The sequence below is a fragment of the Corapipo altera genome, unplaced genomic scaffold (assembly GCF_003945725.1).
Source record: "Corapipo altera isolate COAL_440 unplaced genomic scaffold, ASM394572v1 44, whole genome shotgun sequence".
Lineage (NCBI taxonomy): Eukaryota > Metazoa > Chordata > Aves > Passeriformes > Pipridae > Corapipo > Corapipo altera.
This window is the reverse complement of record NW_020884880.1, coordinates 2,077,556-2,090,602: the sequence shown is the minus strand read 5'-3', so window position 1 is coordinate 2,090,602 and position 13,047 is coordinate 2,077,556. Positions and strand designations below refer to the sequence as shown.

The following is a 13,047-nucleotide window of genomic DNA, read 5'->3' as shown; positions in this document are numbered from 1 at the left end:
TTCAATCCCACAGATACTAGCATGAGTCTAAAATATGAAATGTATGAGACATAATCCATTATTGGAGGTTTACCTACTATTGCATTTTTGGGGATTTTAGACCTCAACCTTATTATTTAATAATTAAAAATATCTTCTATAATTTAAAGAATAAGTACATTATTAAAAGAAATTAAAATATTTTATTAAAGAGAAAATTAAAATACAATTGAAAGCAAAAACACAAGGATGCTCAAGTGCCTTGCCGCTTCTAAATTGAGACTTTGAAAAATGTATTGTGAAGCAAATAGATTGTTTAAATTTGGGCAACAATTACTGCACATAGCTTTGAAGCATTATGAAACATCCCTTTTATTGCCTTACCCTCATCTTGACCCACACTCTTCTCTGAGTCCCTATTCTTGTGAATAAAGATCCTTGCATGCAATTCCCCTTTGAAATTTACTGCTTTTAATAATTCTGTGTTGCACATGGGACATATGTTGCACCATCCAGTCAAGAGCTGAGCAACTTTCTTCCAAAGCACTGAGCCTTTTTTTCAACAAAAAGACTCAGAAAATTGAGACCTAGGCCAGAAAATTGTGCTGGCGACAAAATGATTTCTGCCAAGCACACTGAGGACCTACACCCATCAGCTTCTATTCACAGAGATCGGTGCACTACTTTATAATTAAATATTTAAGCTCATTTAAACCAAAATATTCTAAAGTAAACTGCCACTCAATATAATCAATATAAAGGGGAAGCTGCTTAAATATTCAGACCTGACATAATGTTTTTTATTTCACAGTGTAATTGGACTCCCAGAAGAAGAGGACTGGCCCAATGATGTTGCCCTTCCAAGAAATGCTTTTACTTCCAGACCTGCACAACCTATTGAAAAATTTGTACCAGATATTGATGAACTAGGCAAAGACTTGCTTCTTGTGAGTTCCTGTTTGTTGTTCCCCAAGTCGTGTGACTGATAGTTGCCACTGTGCATGCAACATGCCAAGAAACACTTAAGTGTCCATTTAATGGAGTTATTAAAGGAAAGTTCAAAAGTAGATAGACAAATTCATGTAAATGTTTGAAAAAACAGCAAAAGACGCTGCCTTTGGCTCACGAGGCGTCAGAGCTGAGAATAGTTAGAGATTAGGAAACTGAGTCAGGGAAGTACCTGTTTGATCTGTCTTTAGATCTTATCATTAGTTCCTCACCACTGCAGTGCCACTTATTCAGACATTCTAATTGTATAGGCCTGAAGTGAGTATAAAAATAGATCTACCATTTTTGGTGGTATACTGGATCCAGAATAAAGCAGGAAATAGGCATGCCTTCCATTGAGTGCTGAAAACTTGAGACTTGGAATTCATCAGTTGTTGCCTCTTACAAATGGCAAGACTGAACAGAAGCAATCAAACTGGGCTGGTACAGCTATTCCTATCATTTGTATAGATACGTTAGAAACCCCAGTCCTTGAGTTCAGTCTTCAGGTGGAATATAGGGAGTAACCTTGCCTCAGTTTGCCTCTTACTGCGCTTGTTGAAATCGAGTTAAATTTGTTCTCTAGAAGTCTTTAAAAGATCTTGATTCATATGGGCTAGGTAGACTGGGCTCAGTGCAATTCTTCAAAGACTTGGTGCATCCCTTTAGGAACGGCTGTCTGTGGCCAATGTTATCTCAACAGCAAATCGTCCTCCATTGTCCTTATGACTGCAGCTCCCAGCTGCGGAAAGCTGAACTGCATCTAGACACTTGAAATAACAAGGGAGAAACACATCTGCTGTGCTTGCAGACAGCCTGCAAATGGAAGCTAGACATGGGACAAGAATTAGATTCTGGGAGCAACAGGGTATAATATATGGCAGAGAGCTCAGTGAATGTGAGGCATGATGGGAGGGAAGGAAGAAGAAGACAAATATCTATGCCTTGAAGGTGAGGTGGGAAGGGAATCTGTTCATGTTAGGCAAAGAGATGATAACTGGGAGCCACAGATAAAAGGGGAGAGTAGGATTGAAAATCACTGAATTATATTTCAGAAGTTAAATGATAGAAGTTATGGTACAAGAAAAGAAAGTAGGAGTAGGAAGTGGTTAGACAAGTAGGAAGAATAGTATTTGGAGGTGAATGAAGGAAGAGTGAAGAACAAGGTATAAAACACAGGGCTGCAAGAGAGATTTCAGCGCTAGCTGGACAAAGGCTGGGATACAGATCTGGGAAGAAGACCATCAAAGTGCAGCTAGAAAGAAAAGAGAGAAACTGAACACAGAACACTGGCATGTCCTGTGCATGTGAATTCAAGAAAACCTACATTCTGGGATTTCCTAAACTATGAACACTTGAATTTCCTAGCATGTAATTTTCTTCTAGTTTAGGGGATGCCATGTTCTTATACTGTGACCCCACTGTTTTAATATGATGGTCATCATGCACCAGCTACAGAGACCCTGTTGTGTCTCATACTGATCATAAACTGAAGGTGCTATGCATAATGTATGTATGCAATGATAGCACTGTTAACTGTACATTTTAGTTAAAACCAACTTCTTTTCATACTTTCAGAAATGCTTAGCATTCAATCCAGCCAAGAGAATATCTGCCTGTGTTGCCCTCTCTCACCCGTATTTCCATGATCTGGAGAAATTCAAGGAGAATCTGGACTGTCACATGTCATCCAGCCAAAATTCCAGTGAGGTGAATGCATCATAAGTGCTGACTGAAGATGAACCATAAATGAACAAGACATGTAGCTGACAAGGCCACTGTCCCGTACAAACCACATAGCTGTTCTAGTGAAGATCATTATTTGGAGGTTTTATGCACTTATCTTTTATTTTGGGATTGTGATGTGCTTATCCATGGAAATCAATCTAGTTTACCTTTATCAGAGCAATGCAAGGGCCAGGGCTTTGGCCTGCTCCCATTGTAGCTTTATGTTTGTTTTGTTTTTGTCTTGTTTATCTACCTGGGAAAACTCCAGACGAAGAGAAGCTGCTGACTGGTTTTGCCGCCGTTTTATTCTTCTAATATTGAATGCTGCCAGTGTGGAGTTTGATGATCAAGTCACTGCCAAAACATGATGCAATCTCTCTCTCTCTCTCTAGCTGCTGAAGCATGATGTGGTACTTTTTTATTATTATTTTTGATCTCTTACAGTGATACAGAATGGCATTGAAATATCAGATCTTTGCAACCTGCAGTTAACTGATACACGTGTTAATACATCCAGCTACTGTTCATTCATAGCATATATGCAGGTGCTTCCCCACTTGAAAACTTGGATGAATTATTTTATTGTGTCATTGCTCTATGAATATAACAGTGATGATGGCGATCATAAAAAATGTACCAACTTTTAGGTTTTTTCATGCACAAGCAAGTTATTGTCTAGCTGCGTTTGTGTGCACATTTCAAAAAACTGTTTTGTTCTTAAAAACTCCTTCAGTTTCCAAATGGCTAGTTTGTGTTGAAATGCAGGCACATTCTAGCCCATCATTTTCCCCTGGAAACAGCTGCAAGTATATTTTCCTTCTCTCATTCGAAATTTTTTGATATGCAGCTCAAAGACATGAGCAGAGCCAATGAAAATCAATACAGATTTTCACCTTCAACCTGTTCTGATTAGTAGCCAAAAAGGAAAAAAGAAAAAATATTTCTGGTTCAGAAGCAGAGAATCCTATACCTGTAATAAGCACAGATAAGTATTTGTGCTGCTGTATGCTGTATACTGCGCTGCCTTACCTGCAACACCCTCCCATGCATCACAAGTGCATAACATTACTGTCTCAAAATCCCTCAGATGTCACTTATTAAACAGACTTGTTTTCTATGCAGAAATGTATGACCTTCTCTCCTAAACCACCATGTGGGTATACTGGCACATGCCTCTCCACTAGGGTTAATGTGCTATTATTGAATGTCAGAATAACTAAGCAATTCACATCTTTATAGCAGTTATTTTAAATATTACATGAGAATTTTATATTTAGTATTTTTACCTTAACTAAAATATATTTTCAGTATTCTGAAAGGAAACTTTTATTTTTTTAATACTGTACTGGGGAAAATTAAATATTTTAAATCCATTAAAGCTGTTCCCTAGCACTAATTTAGTGCATTTACCTGGATATGACTTGGGGGAAAATATTGGTCCAACAAGTATAACTGATGCTAAGTGAGGCAGCCAGCTTTGCTTACTCCTGTGACAGTCCCTTAGGCTTCAGTCTTCCTCATTTCTATTTGATCTTGTCTAGGTAGTGAACCAGCATAATATCCTCATCGACAGCATGCTTGGCAGAAGCAGGTCCTTAGCAGTGAGTTGAGCAATATAATTTTTCTAGTTGCGACAGAGGAACTTGTAGCCCTCTCCCTGGCAAATCTCTCTTGTGATAGACTGACTGATGTGGCAAACTTTGCTGTTAACTCTGTTTCAGGTATCTGCACTGTCTGGGACATGGTCCACTACCAGGATCGTGAGTGGATCTTACCTGTCTCTTGGATAAAGTTTTTTGTTACTGTTAGACACATAAGTATGTGATATGGGGTTAAATTAGGTCTGCTTTAGAGAAGACAGATTTTAAAAGGACCACTTGCGTACTTGCATGCAGTGGCCTGTGCTTTTCTTCATGCCCAGAATGAGCCTATGCAAAACTTACCAGCATGAACAGGCAAGTTGCAAATTAACCTGGCAAGAGCATGCACAAGGCATCTGCACACAGAGATAGCACAGATGCATAACACAAGAATTTTGGAAGCTCTGTGAGCAGCCAGTTGAAAGCCAAGGAGTGGTCACAGCAGCTAACCCTCTAATGCTGGCCTTCCCTTTGTCATTCTCTCTGTTTCTACGTCCAAGGGTAACTGTGAACCCACTGTACTGGTGTTCTCCCAACTCCATTCCTCCATGGGTCAATGGACCCCAGCGTGACTAATTTTTAGCATTCAAAGAAAAGGATGTGCCAGAATGAAATTTTTGCTAACAATTTTTAAACACTAATTAGAACAACAAACAGAGACAAAATTCAGGAGACTCTTGCAACAGTAGCAAATAGAAAAGTTTTCTACAGAGTTTAGCACTTTCAAAAACATTCCACATTTTACCTTGTGCTGAGCTGTCTATCATACATACCTTATCAGGGCATTCAGCTGGTGTGGCTTCCCAGCAACTGTTCAGGGAACTCTCCCCAGAGCTCTCCACCAACTAATATAGGGTGAAAATGTAGGGGAGAAGACAATATTTTCAAATTAGGTTTAAAACTCTCAGATAGAAATGTACGTCTGTTCCACGTAGGAAGAACTTGTTGTATTAAGCTTAGCAAAGCAAAGGGTAGAAGAGAATATGATTGCTGAATGTAGGTACATTATTAGGGTAAAAAAAAGGAGAGGAGAGAACACTTTAAGCCAAAGGTTAGTGTTGGCCCAAAAACTAATGAAAATGTGGAAATCACAAGGAAGTTAACTACTGGAGGAGTATTCCCAAGCAGTAGTATCAGACAGCTCAGAGAGCAGCAGAGAAAAATGGAGGTTGGTTTATGGAATCAAAAGTAGAGCTTCTGCAACATGGTGCTGTATGTTGTCTAATGTAGTAGGATCAGGTTATAAATGAGGCATTCAGGAGAACAGCTTGCAAAGGGCTGCATTAATGGTCACATTCTGGAACATCCTTCCAGTGGGAATGGAAGGAACATAAACAAGAAATCTAAGTTCTGTCTTGGCAGGGTTAGGGAAAATATTTCTCTAATAGGGTCCTTATGGTAGCAAGGGCCTAGATTCAAAGGACCAATAATTTTTCAAATTACCTCCTTTTCCAAATCTCTAGGAAGAAATTCCATTTGACATGCCATAGGCTTACTCTTATTCCAGTCTTCCCTGCCAAACTGTGAGGCTTCACTTACACTAGTAAAATGAGAAAGCCTGTTCTCTGGCTGGGCAAAGCACTGTCATTGGCTAAAATCATGCCAGGAGTCGTGTTTGTAATTAGGCAGCACAGACAACCGTGGGACTGTGCTCAAACCCATGCCCTTGCTCTTCTTATTTTACACTGGTATATCTCTAGTATTTTAGTACCTTTACTCATTACTGCTATTATGTGTAGGATGTAGGAATTGTGTATGTGGAAAAAGAAAGCGCTGTGATGAAAACTCTTTGTACACTCTTTAAATAAGATTTCAGAGTGCAGTTCTTCTTAGTGATAGCTAAGCCTGTATGTGTTCTACAGGAGTGGTTCAACAGTAGCTAAAAAATAGTGAATAACAAAAGATATATTAAATATAGCTCCTTGAGCACCCACAAGCAGACACTGTGCTCTTCTCAGCAGAGAACAGGGTGTTCTAAGTAAGGAAGGAGCAATTTCTATCTCCCACCAACCTTTTTTTTTTTTAATCACTACTACATAATTCTGCAGAAAAAAATCAACCAAATAGCCAAGGGAAAAAAAAAATCATCAAAGCCAGCTAGTTAAGTGCTAATTGCTGCACCATAGAAATCCATATGGAGCAGCCCTTTTCTCTCTTCACCCTGTCCACACAGCCTTCCAGTTCTTTTTCTTCAACTTCCTTATGGAAACAGGTTTCAGTTATGCTCACAAGTGCTATTTCCAACAAAGTTCTTCCAAATTTTCAATAGCTGCGCAGTGTCAGTGTCCCCTATGTCATCCCTATTATCAAGTGTTGCCTCTTTTAGTCCCACAGCCTAGAACCAGTGATTAGAAAAGAATCTCTTTGTGCACCTCCTTGCTTAGCCTTAGTTTTGCATACACCTGTGTTGCCTTCTGTGTGCCTAGTAAAAAAATTCTAAAAATAGGGTTTGTGCATATTTCTGTGTAGGCTGTGTCCACACTCCAGGTTTTTTTCAGCCTATTAGTCCACATTGGTAAATGTTTGAGTGTCTTTTCCTGTTGTTTCTGTCCTAAAACACAAAAAAATGAGGATGTCATGTTTGCAAAGTAATTGTTGGTTGTTTTGATGAATAAGAAGAAAATATTGTGCCATGCTACTTTTCACAGGTTCACTCACTGTCTTTTGAGAAGTGTGTTTTATTATACATGTTATTCTCTCTGCTGTTAGGTATTAGACCAACTTTAATATGGAAAATAAAGATAAAACGTTTGATTCTGGATGATTGTGGTAGAGCAGATTTTTTTGTTTCCAAAAAAGATCAGACTAAAGATACTGCCTTCTGTAAAAACCCAAGCAAACAAACAAAACCAGAAACAAAAACACAAACAGTTGACACTTAGTAAAGATTAAAAAGGAGATTTTAAGGAACTATTGGGAAAATATTGTCAGGACAAATGAAAAGGAGCATATTTTTAACGTGAAAAATGTAAATGCAAACAATGTGTATTAAATATGCATTGAAATTGATAGTTTTTCACTGACCTTGCAAAGTTGATAGGGTTTTATGGAAAAAAAGCATCCAAATACAAACTTATTCTAGCTACCACTTAAATCTTCATTTGCACTAAAGCAACCTATAGTGTTTTACTAAAAGGAGACATGTCATGTTAAACTTGTGATTTATTTTGGTGATGTCTCCATGAATATGTTGTAAAGCTCTCAAGCTCACCGTCCATTTTTGAGCAAGTCAAATTTGCATTCACACTGTTAGCTTTCTGCACCTTAAGCCCATCCACATGCCAGAAAAGAACACATTTTCTATTGTTTACATGGATATTCAATCCCAGTGACATGTTCATGTTAAATCCAGCCAAAGACCAGTCTCTGCCACTGAGTGGAAAATGAATTTTCACAGACTGAAAATTTTCACAGCTTCCCTTGTACAATTACTCCTTAAAAGTTTGTCATGAATATTGAGCAATATGAAGCCCTTCCTCTTATTCACACATACGTCATGTTATGTGAATTCTCAGCCTTTTTTAAAAGAAAAGAACACCCAGTTCTTGAATGTTAGGATTAATTTGAGTGGCTAGATGAGGGGGAAAATTATGCGATGCAAAGGTAGGAAAAATGGACAAGAGAGTAGGACCGTTGGCAAGTGAATTTGACTATATGGAAAGGTTGCATATAAAAGTAGGAGGAAGACTTTTCCCACGTTTTGTTTCTCATGTCATTTACTTTCATAAACATAAGATGATAAAGCAAGACTCCTGAGCAGGATTTTAGTGCCAGATACTTATTATGCCAACTCAAGTTATGATTTCCAGTGCAATTTTTCAACACAGCACCAGCTCTGTTTTTTAAATCAGATTTTGTAGAAGCAAGAGCTTTTTCTGGGTAGATACAAAAAAAAAAATCTTATGAGACATCTTGAGAGCAGATTAAGCTGGCCACAGAGACAGTGCCTGTAGTTCAGCTGCAGAAATGGAGAACGTACAGCTCTACTGCAGGAGAGCCGCTAACAGTCTATTAATGTGCAATGGTGTGCACTACCAGCTGACTCCTGCTGCAAACTGCAGCCCAGTTTTGGCAATCCAAAATAGCATGGGTTTGCACACTTGGATTTTGATAAGATTATCTGCATGCAAGTTTTGCTGGATCAGTCCGGGTGGTTCACCAATCTTACAGGAGCAGGTCTGAGAGCAGAGCAGGTCTGTCCGACGCCCAGTGCAAGTAACAATGCAAAGTCATCTGCTGTGGGAAAAGAAAAGTTTTTGTAGGTTGTACAGTAGGAATGGAGCTTTCTGAGCTGCTGTGCCAATCTGAGAGCTAGTGTTAACTATTGTTATGCAACGTCCAAAAACACAGAATGTGAGACACATAGCATTTTGTTATGTTCTGTGTGCGTGGGTGGCAGGGTAGGTGTTGGCACAGAGTGGCTCATTTTGGTCCTTCCATTAAGCGTGAGCAACTAGGCTTGGCACAGAGACAAATTTCAGTTACAGGGATGGGAAACCTCTAATTCTACACAGTAGTTCTCTGGCATTTGTTAAATACATATAGGGACAGATCACCCAACCACTCAAGCTGTCCTTTCCTTATCCCTGATCATCCTTCTTTGACTGTGAAAGAAACCATGGGGAGTCTGTTCCTCAACAGTCTTCCAGCATGCTGCTTCCTCTCACTGCAGCAATAGTTGCCTATCACTTTTATCTGACCCCGCTCGTAGTTCCGCTGCCACTGAAGAAGCTGTGAGCTAAATTACTGCTTTGCAATTCTGCAGCCCCCCAGTCTGCAGGCAGCCAGTGATTTGTACTCCGGTTTTAACTTGCTCCTAATTAGGAAGTGGGAAATAGTACAGTTGAGTATGGCAAAGTGTGTGCTACTTTTCAGTTCAAGCAAAGCAATGAGTTAGAATAGATTAGATTGACCATGAAGTATTTGGTCAGCCAAAACAATTTTTAATTTAGAAGATCATTCACTAAGTACGGAAAATCCCTGAAAAACTGTCTGTGATGCACACATTTACAAGAACACCCAATGATGCTTCTGTTATATAGAAGTTTTTAAATGGATGCAATGCCAGCCTCCTACTTCTTCCTCTCCCCTTCCCAAGACCACTATTCCCAGGGAGAGGTTTCCTCCCAGCATGAGGCAAAGCAACTATGAAGCAGTCCCCAGCTCTCAAGATAACTTATGTTCAGGTAGGCAGTCAAGCTCATTCCTTTTCTTTTGGCTATGGCAGTTTAGATTAAAGACCCCTGCCACAAGTACTAGGGACAAACAGACCTTAACCCCCAAAATATTCTCCTTAGGAAAGTCTTCCCAGGATCTAGAGGGGACAGTATACTTACTATTTCTGTGACAGTTGACTTTTTTTCTCTTTTTAAACAGCAGTGTTGTAAGAACTTCCCTAAGAAAACTCCCACTACAGAAAAAAAGATAATTTTGATTTCTCGACATTCTGTGGGAAAAGAAAATGTTGTATTCCAGGGAGATGATACATCTCAAACAATCATCCTTCATCTGTGATAGAAAAAAACCCAACAAACCAGGTTCAAAATGTAGCCTGGGTTTGCAGAGTGCTAGTTAAATAAGAAGTGCTTCTCAAATGTTTTTCCAGCAAGACCCAAAACCCATCATGATTTCTTGCAGGGACTTTTATCTTGGAGTCCCTTTTAAGAAGGGGGGATGTGGCCATGGGTTGCAATTAAAATGTACATGAAAAATTGGATGCTGGCTAGAAGTTTGTGGATGTGAGGCTGTACAAGGTAGCTTATGTAAGCTCAGTGGGAATGTGCTTGTATGAAAGTTTTGGTTGCCATGCACATTTTGAACTGAAGTTATCTATCATAACATGATAGAAGAACTGCAGCATCATAAGAGGCTTTTTCTCCCTAGATGTCTAGCAACCCAATGGTTTTCCAGCTTTGCTTTATTTTGATTTATTTCGCCTCCACCACTGCCATTGTCCTTTCTATTGTGCATAAGTTTAATAGAAGTTCATTACCCTATAGTTTACCAGCTCAAAAAGAGAGCAGGACAGCACTGTCTAAAAAATTTGATCATTCTCTAGTGGTCAGTGTTAAGGGAATCACATAATCATAGAATGTGCTGAGTTGGAAGGGATCCATCACAATCATTGAGTCCAACTCCTGGTCCTGCACAGGACACCCCAGGAATCTCACCATGTGCCTGAGAGCGTTGTCCAAACACATTTTGAACTCTGTCAGACTTGGTGCTGTGACCACTCCCCTGAGAAACCCACTCCAGTTCTCAACCATGCTCTTTGTGAAAAACATTTTCCTGGTATCTACCTAAACCTTCCCTGAGTCACCTTCATGCCATTTCCTCAAGTCCTGTCACTGGTCATGAGAGTGAAGTTGTCTTGTTTAAATTCTAACAAATAGAATTCAATATCCATGACACCTGCCTTGCATTCAGCACTGTTAAACCATCTCACTGTCATTCTCCACGTTGTTCAAAATCACTTTGCCTGGAGATTGAACATCCCTCCTACAACCCACTTGGAGTCACAGCAATGTGAGCAAAAGAAGTTTACATTATGACGGTGCTTTTTGGTAAGGAATGAGAGCCAGATCCTATTGAAACAGGGACTGAAAGAGTCTTGAGGTCTCTTAGCCAGGCACCTTTCACAAGCAAGGCAGTCACTTCTGTTAAGGCAAGAAACACATTTTAAAATACTTAAGACAGGGAAAATATAGAGGTGCCATTTATTTTTCCAGTAGGACCTGTTTTCTCCACAAAGCTATATGATTTTGGCACTGAAACTAAGTCCACAGATGAACATTCATTCTCTCCTTGTAGTCTTTACTTTCCATGTAAATTCTTAACAAGCATTCAGATTAATGTATTTATGGTCCGTTTCATTCCAGTTCATTTAAGTGGTCTGTATCCACCTTTGAATCTCATATGGGTTTTATTGTTAATGTAATATTTTGCTGCATTACTTTGAACAGCTTTAAAAGTATAATGTCTTCAAATGCTCTAGTTAAAGAAAAATTATACCCTCAAAATAATGTCTTAGAAGTTGGAACTGTATACTTTGGAAACAATGTTTATATTATGACTCGCAAAGGTATCACAGGGTGCTTTTGTGGGTATGTCTGTCTTTTACTTTCTGTGTAACAGTGTGTATTTGTACTTCCTCAATAGCTTGATACTCTTCTGTCTGAAGGCTTAAGTCTGCAAACACATGAGTACTATACCTCACCTGAGCAGTCCCACAGAGTAGAGGGGGTTTACTCATATGAGTATAGTTGCTCACAAAAAGTATTTGCAGAAAAAGGCTTTACTTTAGTAACTGACTGTAGTTGTGAGGACACATGGTTAGTAACAGCACCAAGACACGAGTAAACGGGGTCAGTTTTTATTGAAGATGTGGACACATTTATCTTCAAGTTATTTGACATTAATCTAAATTATTGCTATTATAATTCAGTATATTATTTCTTATGAAAACACATTAGTCCTGCGAAAGGGTAGTTGCAAAAAAAGTATTGAGTCTTGCTGCTTTATTTGCATTTAGTATACAGTTTTGGTTTTTGAAGGGAAGCTAGCTTCTTAGAGAGACAGAAAGATAGATCAGTCAGAAAAAAATTATACATAAGCTTCATACTGTACATTGAGTTTTGCAACTAAAGTAGTATGTGTGTTCAGATTTAATATTTTTTATGCTTTAGAGCATCTTTGTCTTAATATGTAAAGGAATAAGCAGATTACTTCAAAATGCTATTGTAGAGCTAATTTTACAGATAGCGGGAGAATGTTGTCTGAAAAATTAAAATTAGAGAACATTACATAGACTGCCTTTGGCTTTAGTTTGTTTGTAGCAGGTCCAGCAGGTATCTGTCGATTCCAGATGCTTTAGGCCAGGGGCTGTGTTTGTGCAGCATCTTGTAACTGAATAAAGTTTTTTGCAGTGATAAAATTGCCCACCTGAGCTTGAAGTAAGATTGCTGCCTAAACAAAAGCATAAAGGCAGCAAATTTGGGGGGGCGGGGGGGACAGGGGTTGTGCATGGACAATTGCATGAAATAGAATGGGGGTTTCAAAGTATTTTAAATCATTTAGGATGATTTACTTTTTTTGTAACTCCACTGAATACAGTTAAATTAAACCAAGAGTTTGGCCTTGTAAGTCTACAAATTTCAGTGTCAGGCAGCTCAGGTCTATAGAAGGATACTTAAGTTTAGTAAATCAGCAAGAATACTATATAAAGGTAATGTGTGATAAAAATCTTAACTCTAGTAACATTACTTCTCTCAAAATTTTTTTTCATTCCTTTTTTAATACAAAAGTTTAGAAATGCATTTCTTAGTGGCATTTGGATATGTGGAGAAAAGCAGGATGCTGGTACATAAATGTGTTAGAAATAAGATTCAGTTCTTACTGCTCCATGTGTGCCTACCTTACACATTACAAATCCCACTGAAAAAAAGACTTGTATAAAGTTAAGCCTGTTTTGTAACTCTCATAGGATACTGGTTTCAGAATCTGTAAGATAAGTTATGTTCTCAAAAGACATTATTAAAACTTGTGGTTTCAGGTTTACAGAATACTGTGAACAGCGACAGCTTCTGAGACACATCCAGAGTAATTTTATTAATCGATATTACACCAGACCAATATCTGTTAGCAAATTAAAATCTCTCTCGGTACCTGCATTTGTCAGTATAATTTTACAAAAAAACCCCAAAAACCCAAAACA

General features: G+C 38.6%; 1 protein-coding gene across 4 annotated transcripts in view; it reads left to right on the top strand.

Annotated features, from left to right (window-relative positions):
• The window catches only part of CDK6 (cyclin dependent kinase 6), a 137,354-nt gene extending 124,307 nt beyond the window's left edge, over positions 1 to 13,047 (top strand). For all 4 annotated transcript variants that reach the window (XM_027639241.1, XM_027639242.1, XM_027639243.1 and 1 more), the window contains exons 7-8: positions 791 to 926; positions 2,545 to 13,047. In XM_027639241.1, coding sequence (XP_027495042.1) covers positions 791 to 926; positions 2,545 to 2,691 — 283 coding nt within the window. In that variant the 3' untranslated portion in view covers positions 2,692 to 13,047. The remainder of the gene's footprint in view (positions 1 to 790; positions 927 to 2,544) is intronic.